We start from the raw sequence: 21,820 nt of genomic DNA, 5'->3' as shown, positions 1-21,820 counted from the left end.
GGCTGATTTTTTTGTATTTTTAGTAGAGACAGGGTTTGCCATATTGGCCAGGCTGGTCTCGAACTCCTGACCTCAGGTGATCCACCCACCTCAGCCTCCCAAAGTGCTGGGATCTACCTGCCACTTTTTATAGATAATACTTTAAAGATTTTCTGAAACATCGTATTACTGTACCCATAAATATTTGAGTATCTCAAAAACTCTTTTTTTTTGAGATGGAGTCTTACTCTGGAGTGCAGTGGCGCAGTCTCAGCTCACTGCAAGCTCCACCTCCCGGGTTCACTCTATTCTCCTGCCTAAGCCTCCTGAATAGCTGGGACTACAGGCGCCTGCCACCATGCCTGGCTAATTTTTTCATGTTTTTTTAGTAGAGACAGGGTTTCACCGTGTTAACCAGGATGGTCTCGATCTCCTGACCTCGTGATCTGCCTGCCTCGGCCTCCCAAAGTGCTGGGATTACAGGCATGAGCCATCGTACCTGGCCTCAAAGAGTCATTTTTTAAAAGTCAATCAGAATATATTATGCACAACAAAATTAATATCCAGCATTCAGTCTATGTTCAATTTTTACCAGCAGTCTTCAAAAAAGCCTTTTTATATTTGGTTTAAATCCTGCAGGATTTAAACTGTGCCAACATTTCACTTGGTTGATAGGTTTTAAGGTTCTTTTAATCTCTGAATTTCCTCCCTTCCTCCACCACTGGCATTTATTTGTTGATGAACCTGGTTCAGTTTTGATTATGTCTTCATGATAGCATTTAACATGTTTCTTTAGCCATCCTGTGTCCTGTAGATAAAGATTTTTCAAATAGGCTTTGTTAGAGTCAGGTTTTCTTTTATTTCAAGAATACATTGTATTGGTGGTATATTCTTTCTGTTGTATGGTTGTCCCACTTTTTAATGATATAATATTTATCCTTCGGTAATAGGTATGTATTACCTATTTTCAAGTGCTTTATGTAAAGAAGATTTTTTTCAGTCACTGTTCTAAATTTTTTCTTAAACTATTATGTGCACTATTGTTACTCCTAATTGATAAAGGGATGTATACTTATATCAGTATTGCCACTGATAGTGACTAACTGTGGTTTAGATGAGGATTATGGTAAAAATGAATCTTGTTACTCCCAACCCTAGGATAAGAATTTAAGTTCCCTGAAGATAGGCATCTTTTAAGTCTTGTTCACTGCAGTATCCCCAGCAACTTGGAGCTGTACCTGTGGCTGAGAAATTAGAACAGTGGTTGTCAACTGAGGATGATTTTGCCCCCCAAGTGGGATGTTTGGCCATGTTTGGAGACATTATTGATTTTCACCATTGCTGGTTTGCAGTGCTCCTGGCATCTGGTGGCATCTGACATCCTGCAGTACGTAGGACAGCCTACCCTCCCCCCACAAAGAATTATTTGATTCAAAATGCCAATATTTCTGAGATTGAGAAAGCTGTATTAGATGCAGGAAAGAGTAGGTAAGGGGTATAAACATACAGTGAATTGCACATGTTAACTTGACCAGAAGAAGTACTGCCACTCTAGGAGATCGCTGTAAATCCGTTTTACTGTTTGGTAGACTCGTAGCAGTGCAGGTAAAGGGATTGACTGAGATGATGGAAAACTAAGGTTGGAAATCCACCTTTTTGGCAATAAATTGCATTCTTTTTTCTCCATTCCATATGGTTCTTTTCTTTTGCTGTGTGGGAGGAATTTGTTTAATAAACTAGAGGCTCTTTTTATTTAGTACATAGGATTTCTTTTTGGATCTTGATATTCTCAGAAGCTAGTTCCTTATTGCCCCTGGTCTTGTGTTGCTTTTTCTGCCTTTTTATTTTATTACCTTGCTTCATCCTATGGAATTTCACTTTTAAACAAACATTGCCTACAGAACGACATTATGAGATGTTATTATTATATAACTTCACTTCTAACAAAATACACATTCTGCCTGAATGTGATAAAGTGAATTATCATAAGATGGCAGATGCCTTGGGAGATTTGAAAGTTGGGTTGCTGTTCTTTTCCCCTATGTTATTTTTAGCGATGGAAAATGCAGTAATTAGGGTTTAATTGACACTTAAAAAAAAATTTTGGTGATGCATCAAATGGGATAAAACTGAGTTTTTATCTACCTCCATTTTGGCAACAGGGTTCTGGCCCAAGCAAGTGTATTTCTTTCTGCATGAGAGGTAATACAGTGTGATGGTCAAGAGCAGGAGGTCTGGAGCCAGCCTGCCTGCCAGGGTTGGAGCCCCAGCTCTGTCACTCACGGCACCATGGCGTGAAGCTGAATATAGCTTTTCTCACCCAAAAAAGCTCTTGCCCTTGAATTCTTCTCACTGCAAATAACCCAGCCATCTTATTGGATGGGATGGTGGAGGTGGAGGGAGGAAAACAGCCAAAGCCCCAAAGCACCAAACTAAAACAAGAAGCAGGTCCTCCAGGGTCTTGGAGAAGGACAAGTATGTGCAGTGGACCGATGTGTCGCATCTCCCTTTTCCTTCTACTGACTTGAGGCAATGTTTTTTTTTGTTTTACTTCTCATGTTTTAGAGAGCTGAATACCAGCCCTCTGAATGATTTCTTATCTATGCAGACCATTATTTTGATTTTCAGAAACATGTTCGTTACAGCAGTTTTCTGTTGTGAGGGGACAAATGAGTGGTTTTGTGATGTTTCTAGTCAAATGATTTTACCTGGAGGAAACTTCTTTTAAGCCTGGAAATTGTAATGGGACTTTTTGGGAGGGAAATGCCAGCTTAGGTAAATATTATGATTTATATCCCCCAACAGATCCCAACGAGTGGCAAAGAGAGGTGGCTCAGAAACATGTCAGGTGGGAGGCTGAGAGTTGCAGTGACTCAGCATAATACATTCTGTATGGGGAACTTGTCGTTTTTATGGCTGCTTCCCTAATGTTAACAATATTTATTTTCTTACGCTGCATTGCTTAGCTAGACATATGGCAATGATATAAGTAACTTGTAGAAGATATTCAGATACAAATTCATTTTTATCGGAAAAGAAATGTTTTTCTAAGGGTTCTCAATCCCCCCGACCAACCCCGCTTTTCTTTTCAGCACTCTTTAACTTTCCTTCTCTGCTAGATAACCATTTTTCTTCTTTGTTACCTCCTGCTTTTCCATATTTTGAAACAAACCTCCTGAAGACTTTCTTTGGATTGGCCCTTTTTTCTCCTTATTTAGCCTGTGGTATAGTTTTTTTTTTTTTTTTTTTTTTCATTTTCTTGGTGAAATGGGAGTGTAGGGGAAAAGGAGAGGGAGGGGAAATAAGAGCAGGACTTTTTCACTCGTGCATTAAATTTTAGTTTCTGGTTGTCATTTTGTGTTTGTATGTGACTATAGCATTATAAATTGTATGTAAGGAATATATGTACCTAAACATTTTTTTCTTTGATTTTTCAATTTTCTTTTCAAAACATTAAAAAAAAAAAATAGAGACAGAGTCTCACTTTGTTGCCTAGGCTGGTCTTGAACTCCTGTCCTCAAGTGATCCTTCCGCCTTGGCCTCCCAAAGCAGTGGGGTTACAGGTGTGAGCTACCATGCTTGGCCTATTTTTATTTGTTTTTTTAAGACAGCTTTATTGAAACATAGTTGACATACAATAAGTTGCATATAAGTTTGATATATGTGTACCTCTGAAACTTATCACCATAATCAAGATAGTGACCCTATGCATTATTACCCCCAAAAGTTTCCTCCTACTGTTTGAAATCTCTCACCCCACTGAAGTAGCCTCATCTATTGATACGTTACTTTACAGTTCCTGTAATTTTATATAAATAGAATTATACAGCGTATACTTGAAATCGGTATTATTTCACTTAGAATAATTAGATTCATCTATGTTGTAGTATATACCACCAGTTCATTCCATCTCACTGCTAACTAATGGATGATTTTATAGATAAACCAGCATTTAAAAAAATCAGTTCATCTGTTGAAGGATATTTAACTTGCTTGTAACTTTTGGCTATTGCACATAAAGCTGCTAAAAGCATTCATATACCTATGTTTGAGTGGACATAGGCTTTCATTTCTCTTGGATAAATCCCAGGAGTGGAATATTTAGATCATGTGGTAAGTGTCTGCTTAACTTTTTGGGAAACTAACAAACTTTCTTCCTAAGTTGATGTATTTCTTTACATCCTCACCAACACTGTACAAAAGTTCCATTTCCTTTTCATTCTTGCCAACTCTTAAGCTGGTCAATCTTTTTCATTTTAGCCATCCTAACAGGTATTTGATAGTATTTCATTGTTCTTTTAGTTTGTACTTCCCTAATAACTAGTAATGTTGAACTTTTTTTCTATGTGCTTATTTTCCGTTTATATATTTTCTTGGGTGAAGTGTCTGTGCATATCTTTTGCCCAATTTTTTACAACTTAGGTTGTAATATTATTGTGTTTTAAAAGTTAAAAAAATATATTTTGAGTACAAGTCCTTTCTTAGATACCTGCTTTGCAAATATTTTCTTCATTCTGTGATTTCTCTTTTCATTCTCTCAATAGGTGTCTTTCAAAGAGAAGTTTTAATTTTGATGAAGTCTAGTTCATCACTTTCTCTTTTTATGGACTGTGCTTTCGATGCTATATTAAGAAATCTTTGCACTTATTCAAGGTCACAGAAGTTTTCTTCTATAAGTTTTACAGTTTTAGGTTTTACGCTTAGTTCTATGATCCATTTTGAGTTAATTTTTACATAAGATATGAGGTATGAATTCAAGTTCATTTTTGCATGGGGATCTCCAGTAGTTCTAGTACAATTTGTGGGAGAGGGTATTTCTCCTAAATTGTCTATTGATATGATCATACAGTTTTCTTTTTGTTTGGTGAAGTATATTGATTTTTAGATATTATGCTAGTATTATATTCCTGTTATAAACCCAACTTGTGATATATTATTTTATTTATCTTGTGGAATTTGATTTAGTAACATTTTATTTAGAATAGTTGCGTCTATGTTCATGAGTGATATTGGTCTGTAGTTTTCTCATAATGCCTTTCTCATAATGTGTTTAACTTTGATATTAGGATAAAGTTTACCTCACAGAATGAGTTAGAAATTATTCCCTCTTCTATTTTATGGAAGAATTTGTATAGAATCAGTAGTTTTTCTTTCTTAATTGTTTGGTAGAATTCATTCAGTGACATCATCTGGCCCTAGTTTTCTAACTGGCAATATTTTTAATTGCAAATTCAATAGGACTACTCAGGTTATCTGTTTCTTCTTGAGTGAACTTTGGTGGCTTGTGTCTTTTAAGACGTTTGTCCATTTCATCTGAATTGTTGAATTTATGGGCGTAAAATTGTTCATAGTATTTTATTTTTGATAACTTCAGAATCTGCACTGATTCTGTAGTCACCTTTCTCATTGCTGGCATTGTTTATTTTCTCTCTTTTATTTCCTAATCATTCTGGCTAGATTGATCAATTTTACTAATTATCTTAAAGATACGGTTTTGGATTAATTTATTTTCTCTGTTTTTCTGTTTTCTATTTCATGGATTTCTGCTTGATTTTTATTTCTCTTCTTCTGCTTACTTTGGCTTAATTTACACTTTTTTTTTTCCCTCATAGCTCATTAAGGTACAAAATGAAGTCCTTGGTTTACCACCCTTCTTCTTTTTTAATATAGGTGTTTAGTAGCATAAAATTTCCTCTTAGTACTGCTTTACCAACATCCCTCAAATTCTGGTATGTTGTGCTTTTATTGCATTCATTTCAGAATACTTTCTAGCTTCTCTTTTGAGTTTTCCAGCTATCTTTCTGTAACTGATTTTTAATTCAATTTTTGTTGTAATCAAAGAAGAAACTCTGTATGACTTAAGCCCTTTTTATTTTTGAGATTTGTTTCATGGCCCAGAATATGGTTCATCTTGGAAAATAAATGGCCTGTATGTGCTGGGAATGTGTGTTCTGCTTTTGAGTGGAGTGTCATTTAGGTGAAGGACATGCCAATTGGATTAAGTTGGTTGATATTTTTGTTCAAATCTTCTGTATCCTGATTTTTCTACTTGTTACTGAAACAGAGAGGTATTTAAATCTCTGATTATAGTTGTGTATTTGCCCATTTCTCCTTGTAGTTCTGTCAGTTTTTCCTTTGAGTGTTTTGGGGCTCTCTTATTAGATCTGTTAACATTTAGTATTGTTTTGGCTTCAAGACGAGTTGACACTTTGTCAATATGAAGTGGCCTTCTTTATTCCTGGCAATATTCTTGGCTTTGCATATGTTAAAAAATTTTGTTTGTGCATCTTTGATTTTTAAAAAAAATTTGAAGCAGAATGTCTGAGTTACAGGATTGTAACCTCTTAAAAGTTCTTAATATCTTGCGAGATTACCCTCCAGAAAGGCTGTACAGACTGACACTTGTCTAGGTATTCTTTAAGTGTGTATAAAGCTAGTTGCTCTGGTCTTTTATAATTTTAAGATATGTAGCAAGGTGGACTGAACTGTAGCATTCTGTTGATCACAGGATAAAATAAACTACCTTATGTAACTTGTTTTGTAGACTATGAAAATGCTGTGTATATTTTTAAAGTTGTCATCAATTTTATTTCATCTCTCATAGGCATAAAGATAAATTCTTATTTTTGTAATATATTTAAGCAGAGAGGATTTGAGTTTGTTTAATGTTTTCTATGTATTTTTTGTGGAATCTTCAGCTAATATCTTAGGGATGATGTTTCAAAATTGTTTGCTTACATTTGATTAGATAGTAAGTATGTTTGGCTTTAAATACATTAATGTGTAGAAGGAAGTCTTATATATCAAACCAGATGTTCACAAAGGTACTGTCCGAGATTAGATATGAAATACTCTATGCTTAGGTCTAGTAGGGATTTGTGGCTGCTTAGGCTTTGTTAGTGCTTGGTGTCAACAGCAGTTGATAAAGTGATCTGTTCGATTTATGTATCTTTTTTGATATGTAAAGATATTCCCTAGGGAAGTTTTACACATTAATTAAGAAATGCATAAGAAATTTGACATCTTTTCATAAAAAAACTCAAAAGTGACTTGTTTGGATTTATTTGATAATTCTGAGCTGTTCTTTTCACACAGGAGCCTTCCAGAGCCTCTCATGACCTATGAGTTACACGGAGATTTCATTGTTCCAGCCAGTAAGTATTATGTAAAGGTCATAGGAACAGTTTTGTAGTTGGTAGGGAGCATAAACTAAAAATTTCCATATGAAAAATTCAACTTGTTGTTACTGCAATTTGTGTTAAAAATAGAAATCACTTTAAATGATGTTTGGTCCCTCCCCCTATCCTTAGAAGGTGACTAAAAGGGACAGTATATTCATTCATTTGTTCACATGCATTAATTATTTCCTACTATGTTACTGGATATGTAAAGCCAAGACAGGATTCTTGTCTCCATGAGACAATTCCATAGCAAGTACTGGGCCTTACTTACTCCTCATTATACTAGAGAATGTACAATAATGGCATGAGCAAAATGCTGAGGGAACACAGAAGTATTTAACTTGTGAAAGGTTGGGGAGATGAGAAAATTTGGAAAGATTAGTAGTTTGGAGATGGCTTCACATAGAGAGATACTCAGATCTAAATTACAGACAGAAGGAATATTACGAGATAATGCCAGAACCCCAAACAGTATTTGATGCAGAGTGACTAGTATGCAATCAAATGTTAAATGAAAAAGGCCTATAGTTGGTGGAATTTTGTGATTGATTTTTTTGTGAGTCATACTCATTTGAGGTTTTCTTGTTTTCTGTTATATGGCTCACTTTTTATATTTGACGCGTGTTGTTTAATCATCATAGTCTTCTGAAGTACACTGGTGTTAGGTATTTAATAGTGAAGGAAATGAAGGTTGATACATGTTAAGTAACTTGCCAGATTATAGGGAACCTTATTTAAAATTCAGAACCCTAGTTCCACGAGTTAAAACCTGCAGTATTGGTTTTCACAGGTGCACTGACAGTAGCTGTAATTGTATTTTCATTTCCTTTTATTTTCTCCTCTTGGATGTATTCCATAGTTGAATCTGTTCAAAAACTTAGAGCATTCCCATTGGGACCAATGTTACTGCTGCCTGAACATTGCTTTAAATGTTACCTTCTTGTGAGGTCCCTGGTCCAGCCAGTGTAAAGGTTCCTTCTGTGTTGCAGGAAGAAGTAGTGTGTAGGCCCCATTAGACTCTGCATAGAAAACAGGCTTTTTCAAAAACTGGGTTCTATTCACTTCTGTTTTCACATGGGGAGAGGATTTTTTTAAAAAGAGAATTTGTGAGATCGAGGGAGTGGGGGAAAATTTTCTCGGCAAAAACTCAAGTAAATGCTTAGTTGTTTTGATTTCTTCCCTGTGGCATTTTTGGCAAACTGGGGAAAGAGAAATTAAACCTACTTGGAGGACAATTGTTTCATGTTGTTTGCCTTGGAGACTGGAAACAGCAGAAGAGTGCCAATTTTAATCTAGAATCCTTTGAGAATTAGAGAAAGATAAAGTGATTATGGAATACGGTTTTAAATGACCACAATCATTAGTATTATCATCATGCCCCTTTACTGATGGCAGTGTTTTTGAAATTTGAATATCAGTGTGTTTTACCAAATGAAGAAGTTCCTAAGAGCTAGGAGCTTACATCTTATGAGGTAATAAAATCTGTGGTGGTAGAAAATAAGTTTAAAGAGTTTGTTGAAGGCATCTTTGAGCAGAGTGGTGAAAAGGATTGTAGAAATGCAGACAAGATCATCACCTGTTGGACCAGTACCTTGTGTTTTGCTTCCTGACTTTGTGGGAATGCTGCGATAGTCTTCACAGCGATTTGGATAACAGGACGGTCAGTGTTTCTACTGTAATCACTGCCATGGATTTGCACCTAAGTGCCGTTATGGTTGGAATGGGACCTGTAGTAACTTGATTTAATGAGAAAAAGTACATGTATTAAATAGGTGTATTTTAGGGGCCAACGTTTCCAATGTAGACTTCAAGTTTTTATTTTAATCTCTTGAGTACCCTTCTCTGCACTCATTGCCTCTTTTAGAGAGTGTGGGAACAGATCTTCCTGATCTTTTGCATATGGACTTTTAAGTATCAAATGAAATAGTTACAGAAATCAGGTGGCCAAAATTCGTCTCCCCTTTTGAATGCTGTTGGAAAATCAGGATTGTGGTTAAGCTGTAATTTTCTGTGAACAGTGAGACAGCTTACCTTGTTTTTGCTCGTGTCTGTTAGCTGAACTGACTGCTAAAATTACAAAGCATCAGCAGTCTTTGTTACCACCTCTCACACCAGCTTGAAAACTAATTTTTGATTCTTCTCAGTCATGTGCAGTGGTTTCCATCTGTTCTGTGGCGATGAGATAGTCTCTTCTCTTCTGCCCTCCCTGCTGAGAGTTCTCAAGGTTTCTCTTGGTCCCATCATTTTCTCTCATCAGTTTCTTTCCTGTAGTTTCCTGTCGTGAACCTCCGTGTTAATTTCTAGGGTTCATGATACAAATATAAATTTCATTTCTATTTTGTCACCACAAAAGGCACATTTGTTTTATGTTCCTTGTTCTAAAAAAAAGCAACTTACTTCTGTCAAAGGTTGACTGCATTGGAAAAGTTAAAAAATTTTTTTCTTTGAGAAAATTAAGAGTTAATGTAACTTTCTCCATTAGCTGAATTCCAAACTAAACTTATAAAAGGAACCTAGTAGATGATCCATCTTGGGGGAGACTATAATGGACTTTGGACATGGAAATTTGTAAGATGAAAAGGCAGTTAACTGGTCCATGAGGAATACAAAAGATTGTGTCCACTACAGGAAGGCTAGCAGGCAGGCGTCTAGCTGGATGTCTTACTGCGTGATGTGTGTTACCTTTGAGAACATTGTGTAAGCCATGATCTGTGTGTCAGCCTTTTGGCCTCAAAGTCCTTGCTGTATCATGTTGATAAGAGTGGACTCATGCCTCAGGGTTGGAGTCATGGTGCTTAGTACGAGAATGACAACTAAAGGCTGAATGCCTGTTGCATCAGAAGAAAAAACTCTTCACTGTCACTTAAACCAAAACACTCATGTTGCTATGTTCTGTGTGCTTTCTTCCTGTAATCAAGTTACTTGGGAAGCAAAATCATTACCACAAAGATCTTTGGTTATTTATCATGAGAAGCATAACTATAATCGGATCCAAGACATTGGTGTTTGCCTAACCAGAATGTTCTATCTTTTTTGATAAACCTACCTGGGAAGCAAGACAAAAATCATGTGATTCTTGCTGGGGAAGGGCTCAGGAACCCAGGAATTAAGGGAACTGAATGCTTAGTGGCATGCCTCGCTCTTAGCCTGATGTATTCATTTCACAGTAGATGCAAACGCCACAGGAGAAATGCAACACTTGATGTCTGTTGACTGAAGCCCTTTATCCCTTGGGAAGTGCTTGGATGGTTACTGCTAATGCCTTTCTAAAATTACAGTATCATTGACTTTTGACATTTCAATATTGAAATAATTTAGCATTTATCTGCCTTGTGTCTTTGATAAGCTCTACAATCACATCTTTTTCAGTTTCTGTTAGTTGGCACAGCATCATAAGCAGATGGACATTACAGTGTGGTAGATGCTGATTTGTAGTTACACAATTAAAATGCCTTTTCCACTACAGTAAGCTCCTAATTCCCTGGCATATTTCAGGAATTTGGTATTATGATTAATTTAGTATTCTAGTTTTTTTTTTTTTTTTTTTTATAAAGGTAAGCTGGCTGTTCATTCTTTGTCAATCACTAGCAATTAAAATAAAATAAATTGTGTTAGCATAAGCAACTTTAGATGACTTATCTTCAAAAACTTTTTTGGAGTACCTTTAAGGTATTATGTTGTAGCTACATAGAAATACTTGCTAATAGAAAGCTCTGATTAATTTCAAAACAAAATAGAGAAAAAAATGGTTTTATTTTAAAAGCCTAGAGTATATTTTTTGAAGAAGAAGAAGAAGAAGGAAAAAGACTTGGCAGGAATGGATGTGTGATTTAAAAATAGATGAGGACGGGCTAGCAGGAGAGGCACTGAAGATAGTGAAAGGTTTTGACTCTATTTTTCAAAATCAATTTCACTATTTTGAGAAATGAAGAATGTAATTCATAGAGTGTGGGAAACTTTCTCTAGCTTGTGTTTCTAAATAATGAATCCTAAAATATTTAAACTAGGTTGTCACTGGAAGAAGATCATTATTAATGGCAAGATAGACTCACAAGTTAGTAGTAGGTTTTTAGTGCAAAGTTTTCCAAAGTTTTTAATTTTTGCAATGTAACATTCTTATCCTCAGTGGTTGTCCTTTTATTCCTTTGGAATTTCGACTATTTTGCAGAGTCTCTGCTTTAATTCTATTTTTAAAAATCAAAGCTGTGAACTGAAATTGTTACACTGTTTTTATTTTTGCCAGTGTTGATTAATATCTTGGTTTTTATACCAGATTAAGAACTGGGTTATAATTTATTACCTAATCTTTTAGACAGTTGTGTTTTTGTTTTCGGTGATTGTGTTCTTTACGTGCCTTTTAATTTCTTAGCCTTTTTGCATCCTTTCTCTTTAGCAACAACTATTGTAAAGTATCATTTCTCATTCTCAAACACTTGTTAGGGGTGTAAACTGGAACAACCTTATCTTTACAAACATTGGAAACAATCTAAGTGTTCATAAAATCGATGGTAAGGTGCTCCATTTAATGATACTGAAAAATGTCCATGATATATTAAATAAAATAAAATAAGTTGTTTAGGCATTTCATTACAAAAAAAAGGAAGGAAAACTCTGCAGGATTTATACTTAAAATTTACCAGTTTATTTTAGGATGAGATTTATTATGGATAGCTTTAAGTGAACTTTTTGTTGAAATATAACATAGGCTCAAATCAGTATACAGCTTAATGAATTTTCATGCATAATCAGCCCCAGATCAAGCAATCAAACATCATCAGAAGCCCTTTCTCATGCCCATGTGGTCATTATCCACTCCCTTGAAGTGTGATCACTCTCCTGACATTCTAGGTTGGGGCTGCAGCATTTGAACTTTATGTAAATGGAATCAGAGTATATTCTTCTGTAGCTGGTTTCTTTTACTCATTTTGTGAGAGTCATCCATGTTGTGTGAAATATTCCTTCGTTTTCATTGCATTCTGTTTGAAGAAGCCACAATAGATTTATCTGTTCTACTGTTAATGAACATTTGGGTGGTTTCCAGTTTTGGGCTAATAGAACGCTGCTGTGAATATAGGAGTATGTGTCTTTTAATGCGTGTTTATGTGCATTTTTCCTGGTTATATACCTATGAGTGGAATTTTTGGGTCGGTCATAGTGTATGTGTTTGTTCAGCTTTAGTAGATAACTGCCGAACAGTTCTCCAGAGTGGTTGAACCCTTTAATGACTCCCATCTAGTTAGCATATGGAAGTTTCAGTTGCCTCATGTCCTTGCCAAAGCTTAGTATTCATTTAAAGCCATTCTGGCAGGTGAATATTACTCTTTCATTGTGGTTTTAATTTCTGTTTCACCGTTACAGGTTTATTCTGTTTTCATAGGTTTTTTGGTCACAGGAATAAATCTTTTGTGAAATTCCTGCCCCAGTCTTTTGCCCATTTGTCTGTTAGATTGTCTCTTTTTTCCCTGATTGGTTTGTAGTTCTTTCTAATCTGATTGCATGCTGTTTCTCATATATATATATTTCAGATACTTAGTACTTTATACTAACGTCATTTTCTCTGTGTTGTCCAAGATTTTAGTATTACAAGTATTTAATTTTTGTCATAAGGAAAAAAACTATTATCCTTTGGAAAAAAAAAATGTCCCTTTCTTGATCTGCTTTACCTCTCTTTCCCATTCTCTTGTTTTTTACTTTCTGAGCAAGTGTTCTGAACTCCCACTCTTCACCCTTTCTCCAGCAGCTCCCTCTTTGTTTAACCCCCTCATTTTAGTAGAAAGGGGCTCTCAGTTAATAAACCTGGTGATACCCAGGGCCCTTCTCCCAGTCTTTCCATTCCTTGACCTCTCCTTAACTCTCGAGTCCACTGGCTGTGCCCAGCCTTTGCAGGTTTCTTCTCAGTTGCCTTCCTGATGACATCAAAGCTCCCTGATCCTCCCACCTCCTCCTCCTCCTCCTCCTTGGTTGCATTGCCTGCTTGTGTTAGCCCTTGACTTCACGTCTCCCTGTACCTCTTTGGAGCCCTTTTTCCCGCAGTGCCCTCAGTTAGCTTTCTGTAGAAGTTGGGTAGCTTTGTCCATGAGCTAGTGGTCACACCTCCTGGAGAACGTTTCTAGCCTTGATCTCTAAAGCCTCCTACTGTTTCCATCTACTGCTAGAGACCAGCCATTTGAATGTCACTTTCTCCATTCCCTCCACCATCATCTCCTTCCTCAAGACAGCTTTGGCTGCTATGTTTCTGTCTGTTGGTGGAATTGGCCCTGTTACCAGACAACCCAGGTGTGAAACACTGCTCATCTCTGCCTTCTTCCTTCTGACGCACTGCTAGTCTGCTGCTAAAACCTGTCAGTTCTGCTTCTTCCATGGTAGTGCTCAAATAATAATAGTAACATGAACAACAATAGTAATAATGGCTAACAGTGATTGAGTGCCCACACGTGCCAGCCACGGAGGCTAAGTGCTTTGTGTATGTTATAGCATTGAATCTCATAATGGCCTCTTAAGATACTGTTTTCATTTTGCACATGAGGGAACTGAGGCACAGAGAGGTTAGTTAGGTAATTTGTTCAAGACCACTCAGCTATCAGTTAGAAGCAGCGATTCCCAGGTGTAGTGACGTCCTGACATACAATCTTTTGACTTTACGATGGGCTTATTGGGATGTCCCCCATTGTAAATCATAGGGCATCTATACTTCTTTGTTCTACCTCCCTCTTTGTAGTTCTACCACCTACCTCACTCCCTTTATTTATTTATTTATTTATTTATTTTGAGATGGAGTCTCTGGCTATCACCCAGGCTGGAGTGCAGTGGCGCTGCAACCTCTGCCTCCTAGGTTCAAGCAATTCTCCCACCTCAGTCTCCTGGGTAGCTAGGATTACAGGTGCATGCCACCACACCTGGCTAGTTTTTGTATTTTTAGTAGAGATGGTCTCACCATGTTGGCCAGGCTGGTCTTGAACTCCTGACCTCAAGTGATCTGCCCACCTCGGCCTCCCAAAGTGCTGGGATTACAGGCATGAGCCACCATGCCTGGCCACCCCTCCTTTCATTTCTTATTTCTTGTCTCCCAAATAACTGTTCCCTCCTAACTAGTTCTTTTTCCCATTCTAATCCATCCTTTAAAAAAATATGAGGCATATCTTCCCCAAATTTAACTCTATTCATATCCCTTTCTTGTTTTATTTTCACTTGACTAATTTAGAAGCCAACAGTGAGACAACTTCTTCATATTGGCCTTTGCAGACCAGAGGTGGCCTCAGGCTACCTTTCGTAAGAGCTGTCTCCGCACCGGCCCTGTGCTTTTTGTCATGCTATTTACTGATTCTGGAATGTTCCCCCTGCCTCTCAGTCCTGCCTTTCCTTGAACCCTTCCCCATTCTTCAGGACCCAAACTTCAAGGACTGTCCATTATGAGACCCTTCCTGAGCTTCCCTGGCCAGCCCTAAGTGAACCTCCGAAGCCATTTCTAACCTTCTTTTCTGTCAGCAGTAAAGTTAGAACCTAATTCTCTTTTGTTGCTTCTTTGACACCTGTGAAAACTAGCAAAATCTTCAATAACAAACATTTTATTGATTTGATAGTTTTCCAATCAATAACACAATAAAGGGAATTGGGGTACACTGTTAATAAGAGCCACGTATAATAATTCCAAAGTTTGGGGGTTAAGGGAATGGGTTAGTTTCCCAGGGCTGTCGGAACAAAGTACTACTATTAACCAAGTGGCTTCAAAGAATCGGCATTTATTCCATCACAATTCTTAGAGGCTGGAAGTCTGAAATCAAGATGTTGGGAGGGCCGTGCTCCCTCTGAACGCCGTAGGAGGGATCCCTCCTTGCCACTCATAACTTCTGGTGGTTGCTGGCAGTCTTTAGCATCCCTTGGCTTGTGGGTCCTTCATTCCAGCCTCTGCCTCTGCCTCTGCTGTGGCAGGACAACGTCCCCTGTGCTGTCTGTACATGGCCACTATCCCTCTCTTTGTTTTCTTATAAGGACACCAGTCATATTGGATGAAGAGGCCCCACCCTACTTCAGTTATGATCTCATCTGAACTGACATCTGCAACAGCTCTCTTCCCAAATAAGGTCGTGTATTAAGCACGCCTTTTTATTCTGATGTTTTGACATCCGGGGCCTCACTGACCCGAGGAAGCTGCCCCTCCCAGGGCTAGCCAATTCCTGGAGATATTAAACTTCTGCAGGCTTTTCACGTGGAATTATCCAATCCAAAACCCCATGACCCCCCTCCGCGCCAGCCTCCTCTGCGAGCCCTTACACTAGGCTGTATTCTCCTGCCCTTATGACTTCAGTCCCGAGTGCCAGCAACTAGGGACAGCCCTTGCAACGCAGTGCCCACTGAAGTAATTTAAACCAGCCAGTCCTCGACCTGCGCACCCTGCCTCGCCCATTCCTTCCTGCAGAAACTACAGTAGAGGCTTTGCCCACATTCCCCGTTCTCCCTCTGCTTCTTGATCGACGTTGGTGCTTCCCCACATGGCTCTGCACAACATGCCATGCCGTCTGTTTCTAGGGCTCTGTGAATCTAAACTTTTCCTGACAGTCATTTTCATGCATGCCTTAGCATACCTGATGACATTAAATCCCACGTACAGTTTAAAACAGCCACACTCTGAGTTCTAAGGGCTGGAACTTCAACATACTTTTTTTGGGGGCGGGGGAATCCAGTTCAACCTGTAACATGGAATAGGTTATTTGCTGATATTTTACTTGTATTCCATTGTGGTGTGACCCAGTGACTAGACCCCATCGAGTAAACGATGAACAGACATGAAACGCAGCATGTCGGAAGGAGAAGCTTAGCAGCTGTCCATTCTGTAATATAAACCAAGGGGAAGGCACCGATTGCAGCCACATTGACATTAGCTCATTAGGGGAGGCACGAGAAGATTCATTATAAGGGGAAAGATTTTTTTTTTTCCTTTTAAAGATGGCACAATATGTTTAATGCTTCATGTTTGATAATCTTGAACAGAGGAGCTGTTGTCATTGTTTGCTTGGGAAATATATTTGATTCTGAGTTCTCTACTAACTCTTGTTTTCTTTTACTTTTTCTTTTTTTTTTTCTTTTTTTTGGAAGAAAGCGGCAGCCCGGAATCTCGGGTTAACGCGATCCATTTCTTGGTACACAAACTGCCAGAGAAGAATAAAGAGATGTTGGACATTTTGGTGAAACACTTAACAAAGTAAGCCTCTTTTTCTTCCTTTTAACTTTCTTCACTTTGCTCTAGGTGCTGGGTCGTGCTCTGGGATTTGTGATGGGTGGAACTGGGGACCACACCTGGAAGGGCAGGCTGGATGTTTGACTCATTGTGTGTATTTTGGACAAGACTGTTGAAATATGCTTTCATGAAGTTGTATAATTATTTGCTTAACATCTCTGCCAGCAACTCAGGGTTTGATTTGAAGTGAAAGAGGAGAATGTTATACATTACCCTATACACAGATTCTGGAAATGTGAATATAAATTTGTTAGAATATATAGCTTGGTTTCACACCTACCTAACTCTAAGTTTGAACATGTCCTTTAAGTTGGCTTAATTCAATAATGGGTAGTTATTTTATAGATTTCATTCTCTTTTCCTCCTCCTTTTAAAAGTCAGCAAAATCAAATCAGGGGAGAAATTATCCCTTTCTTTAAGTATAGAGATCTTTCTAACTGTAGAATTTTAGAGGTGAAAGGAAGCTGAAGAACGCTGTATTTTAGAACCTTTATTTTACATAGAAAGAAAATGAAGGTCAGAAGATACTGTGATTTGCCAAGGGTCCCACTGCTAGTTTAGCCATTTATTCATTTGATCAACACATATTTAGTGAATGCCTTTTTTAGGTGCTGGTGGATACATAGTTGAATAAGATAGTCTAAGTCCCAGCTTTCATGAAGCTTACTTTCTAAGGGGAAAATATGAAAACCAGATTACAAATGAAAATATAAAATAGCTTCAGATGATAAGTGGCAGAAACACGAAGCAGAGTAAGGGGACAGAATATATTGAGTGTGAGACTATAAAAATTGTTATTATGCAAAGGCTTTTTGAAGATGGTATCTTTGAGTTCAGACCTGAATAAAGTTGCAGGGCTGCTGAGAACAGTTGTCTAGGTGACTGACTGCACAATGATACTGGGCTGAAGGAGTGATTGTGGGTGCTCTGACCAAACTTTGCATGCTTTTACAAGGGGACTACGCAATCTAGTATTCCTTGGAAGCAAAAGTATAATATTCTGGGGAAAGAGTGAGTTTTCTAAGAAGAGGGGAACAGTAAACTAAGGCTTTTGGGGGAAGCAAGCTTAGCACCTACAATTGGCCCTTTGTGAGTTCTGCATGGGCAGATTCAACCAGCTGCTGATCAGAAATACAGTATTCCCTGTGGACTTGAGGGTTGATTTTTTTTTTTTTTTTTTTTAATCCGTGGGTTTTCTGGGTTGACTGTAGGACTTGAACATCTGCAGATTTTGGTGTCTGCAGGGGTTCTGACATCAATTCTCAGGGGATACAGAGGGCCCACTGTACATGGAATTATTAAGAAAGCCATTGTGGTTAGAGTAGAGCACCAAAGAAAGGGAAGTAAAGGAGTAGGCAGCAGCGTCTGCATGGAGAGTTTCTCAGATCTGGTTATTTCAGAGGTAGATGTTGAGGACAGTTAAGTCTCTTGACCCCTTGCTTTTAAGGAAATACAGAGTTGCAGACTATTTACAGTCCACAATTTTTGCTCCTTTGGTTAAACAGATTCCTCCCCCCTTACCAATTTCAGCGTTTCAAATCACTCCAAGCAGAACCTGATGACCGTGGCAAACTTAGGAGTGGTGTTTGGACCAACTCTGATGAGGCCACAGGAAGAAACTGTCGCTGCCCTCATGGACTTGAAGTTTCAGAATATTGTTGTGGAAATCTTAATTGAAAACCATGAAAAGGTAAAATTCTTTTTTTTCTTTTTTTCTTTAAGAGATTTTGTTTTTAGCTTGTCGCCATGTACTACACAACGATCCTCTTAGATTTCCCTTTTCTCTCTCTCTGTTTTAAAAAAATTCTTTTATTCTCACTATGATGAACTTGGTTCTAAGAAGTTCTCATTGAGCTTCTATCTTCTGATGGAGTTCCATAAATGTGAAATTTATCTGGTCTTTTGTTATCTCCCTGGTTTAATGAGGAAGCATTTAATCCAGATGCAAGTGAGTATCAAGGCAATTGTGAACTGTTTAGGACTTTTGTTGCTTTTATTCCCATCTTTGGATTTCTCACTCAAATTCCATGTGGCACAACAACTCTGTACTCTTGAGGAAGTTAGGGCTTTGCAACTTACAAGAGAAAATAAGGCAAATAAGGTTGAAAGGATGTGAGATGGGGCCAGAAGACCATGAGCATCATTGAGAGTAGGGGTTGAGGGGCAGCAAGGCCAGCCCCTGCTCTGCACCCGGGAAAGTTGCCTGCCTTCCAAAGAATCTTTCTGGTTACACCTAGCTGTTGTGAATGGCACGTAAAGGAGGAGAAGTTGGGGAAGGGTAAACTCTTCAAATAGGCTTAGGCATTGCATCTGGGCAGCAGGGAAGGGTACATATTCCTGGGGTGTGGTGGATGGGGTTGACTCAGGAGATCCACGTTGGGGTGAGCAGAAACTGCTTTAATATACTCTTCCCTCCCACCATACCCACTCGACATATTAACTACTAGAAATAAGTACTGTTCATGATTGTCACTTTGGGGTCACTTTCCCAAATTACTGTTATTTTCTCCTTGATTACATATTGTCTATGGCTAATCTTACAATACAACAAAAGAGTCTGGTAGTTACAAGAGACCAGATAGCCCGCAAGGCAAAACTGTGTACTGTCTGGTCCTTTACAGAAAAGCCTTGCAGATCCCCCAATCTAGAGCAATAATTTTCAACCCTGAAAATCCACCTGAGGGACTCTTTTAAGTGGCTGCATAGCTGTGTGTATTCTGTTAAATTTTTGCCTTCCCAAGAATTCTGATAAGTAGCCAGCAAGAAGATCTGCTGATCTAGGGAGGAAGCGTCTCTTCTTAAGAACTGAGGAGAGGACTTCAGTCTGGAACACGAAAGAAGTTTTCATTAGTATTTGAGAAGGTTTTGTTCATAAGAGTTAAAACATTTCTCATTTTAATAAACAAATGAGTGACCAAGCATTCTGAGAGCATGGCATTTGTTGATGTTAGAGCTGGCCCATGCCAGTTTGTGTTTGAATTCAGAGTTGCAAGGAGCTGGTGTCTATTCAGTTTAACTGGGCTTCATTTATAAGTAGGGGTGAGATAATCTGTGGGGGAACATATGGAAAAATTGGTTTCAGGATGCTCTTGGAGTGCTGTTCTCAATTAGGACCACTTTGAGGGCCTGCCTCTCTCCCGCTGTCTCAAGCCCCCTCAAAGTAAAGCTTCCACTTATTAAGAAAAATGATGATGGTGACTCATAGCTAAAAGTGTACCTTTATTTTTATAAGGATGTAAATATAGTTTTTAAAAACACTTATTCTTCAGGGCAGTACTTTTCAATCTTCTTGAGATCACAGACCACTGAGAAGCTGACAAAAGTTATTAACCCTTTTGTTAGTAACCCAGATAAATGCACATAAATCCTTCTTTCCCCTTAATTGTTTTTCACAATTTCAGTGGGCTCACCTGCATTCCTGAATCTGTGGACTGTAGGTTAAGTATTTCTGGTTTAAAATGAATAATCTCTTAAGTAACTTGCTTTCTTACTTGTTTCTCTGTAATCAAGGGGAAACATGACTTTAAAAACCACATTATTTTCTTCCAAGAATTTATATATGTATATTTTTCTTCATTCAGTCACCGTAGATGAGTACTTTGCTAATAACGTTCCTGACTTCTGCCTCTAAGATAGGGAGCTGGAAAACTCTTAGAATGCTTGGTCATTCATTTGTTTATTAAAAGGTTTTTTAAAATTGAGATTGCATCATATGCCAGACATGTAGTAGGTGCCGGATGTGCAGATGAATGTTCCAGCTCCTGTGGGAAAGCAGGTCGTCATCTGGGGGTGGAAGCCATGTTTTGGAACTTGGATCCCATAAACGTACCCCAGTCTAACATGTTACATAACTTATTTTCTTACTTGTCTATTTCTCCCTGCTAAGATCTTTGAGGCCAGAGATCTTTTTGTTGACTTATAGTAATACCTGGTACATATTAGGTGTTCAGTTAATATTTATGGAATGAAATAATGAATTCAATACATTTTGAGGGGGTTGGAGGACTGGGAAAGAGACAGGCAAACAGAAATGTAGTCCCTTTGGGGAAGGCATAGCAAGAGTATTTCTTGGGTACTTGTTGCATTGGCTGTTTGCTGGAGCAGTTCCAGCTTGTTGCTAATGTTGGTTCTCATGGAAAAGATACGCTTGAAAGCCGATTGGGGATTTTTTTTACCATTATGGTAAAAGCAGCTTGGTTATGGGTGTAAGAATTTTTGTTTTGCCTTTTTTTTTTTTCTTTTTTTTTTTTTTGGCCAGTGGTGGTGAATTTATGCCTCCTTTTATGATCCTGTCAAACTGTCATTAAGCCTCATTAGTGTGCATTAATCCATCCAGACAGCTCATGGAAAGATGGCTACTATTCAGTTTTAGAAAGAAGAATAATTAGACTACAAGCTTTGAAACAATGTTACAGTAGCTCAACAATCATTTGATTACATCCTAATTAGGAAACTTTTATGCAATTTATTTGTGAAAATACTGGCTCTGGGTCTTGGTCTTGGATAAAAGGATCTCCATTTCATGCTGCAACTGCCTGTTTTCTTCCCTTTTTGAAACTGGGGAGATAAGTACATGATTTGTCTGCTGGGAAGTAGATAGTGCCGCTTTCACCTTGTTAATAAATTTTGCAGGAATTTTCCAGTAGCGTTGGCGAGCCAGTTATAATAGTTACAGCAGACAAAAGTGGCCTCGCTCTCAGAGCTTTATAGAGCTAAGCAGAGGTCTTTCGGTTTTCCTTCTCTTCCCTTTCTGTGGCTAGATGGTTCTATGAATGCACAGCCAACATTAATTAAGTGCTCAGGCTTTCTATTCAGAAGGGAGGAATGGACATCGAGTTTCAGATTCTCCACTGTGTGCATGGATTTAGGGTTGGAAGCAGGGTTGTGTGGCAGGGTTGGGGGGTTAGAGATGGGGGATGTCAGTTTGAATTAGTTAACAGTTCTGAGAACCTAAATTTCCCCATTACCTCGCCTTGTCTCTTCCATTTCATCCTTGTACACTTCTACTCCCACTCCTGGCTCTTTGTTCCTGCTCAGTCGGACTTCACTGCAGAGTCCAGGCTCTGCTCTGAGGAAGAATATTTTTGCTGACAAGGGTGCTTGTGCAGAAAAACTTCATATGGATGTTTGGATCTATGTTAGCCACAGGTTTCCCTAACAACTGACCTAAGTGCACCCTCCAGAGGATCCTAACATTTGACTGTAGAGTGGGGAGGGATGGATCTAGTCCCTCTTAGTGTTTCAGGACAAGATGAAAACGAGAGAGGGAGTAAGGACAGGAAAAGTTTAAAAGAGTAGTCTGAGAAAGGCAAACATTACAGTAATGGATGAGGGGCAAAAAAGGAGGGTTAAACTGGGGGAGGAAAGGAAGAGGCCTATGTGTGTCACTGAAAGTGACTCTGACAGGGGGAAAAATGACAAGAGA

The 21,820-nt window shown here is 38.3% G+C and overlaps 1 protein-coding gene across 1 annotated transcript in view; it reads left to right on the top strand.

The window, feature by feature from the left end:
* ARHGAP10 (Rho GTPase activating protein 10) overlaps positions 1 to 21,820 on the top strand; it is a 351,063-nt gene that overhangs the window by 227,527 nt on the left and 101,716 nt on the right. Inside the window, exons 15-17 of the mRNA XM_011973261.1 lie at positions 7,075 to 7,133; positions 16,254 to 16,359; positions 17,926 to 18,085. Coding sequence (XP_011828651.1) covers positions 7,075 to 7,133; positions 16,254 to 16,359; positions 17,926 to 18,085 — 325 coding nt within the window. The remainder of the gene's footprint in view (positions 1 to 7,074; positions 7,134 to 16,253; positions 16,360 to 17,925; positions 18,086 to 21,820) is intronic.

Source organism: Mandrillus leucophaeus, unplaced genomic scaffold (assembly GCF_000951045.1).
Source record: "Mandrillus leucophaeus isolate KB7577 unplaced genomic scaffold, Mleu.le_1.0 Scaffold136, whole genome shotgun sequence".
In the NCBI taxonomy this organism is placed as follows: domain Eukaryota; kingdom Metazoa; phylum Chordata; class Mammalia; order Primates; family Cercopithecidae; genus Mandrillus; species Mandrillus leucophaeus.
This window is presented reverse-complemented; position numbering and strand designations above follow the sequence as displayed.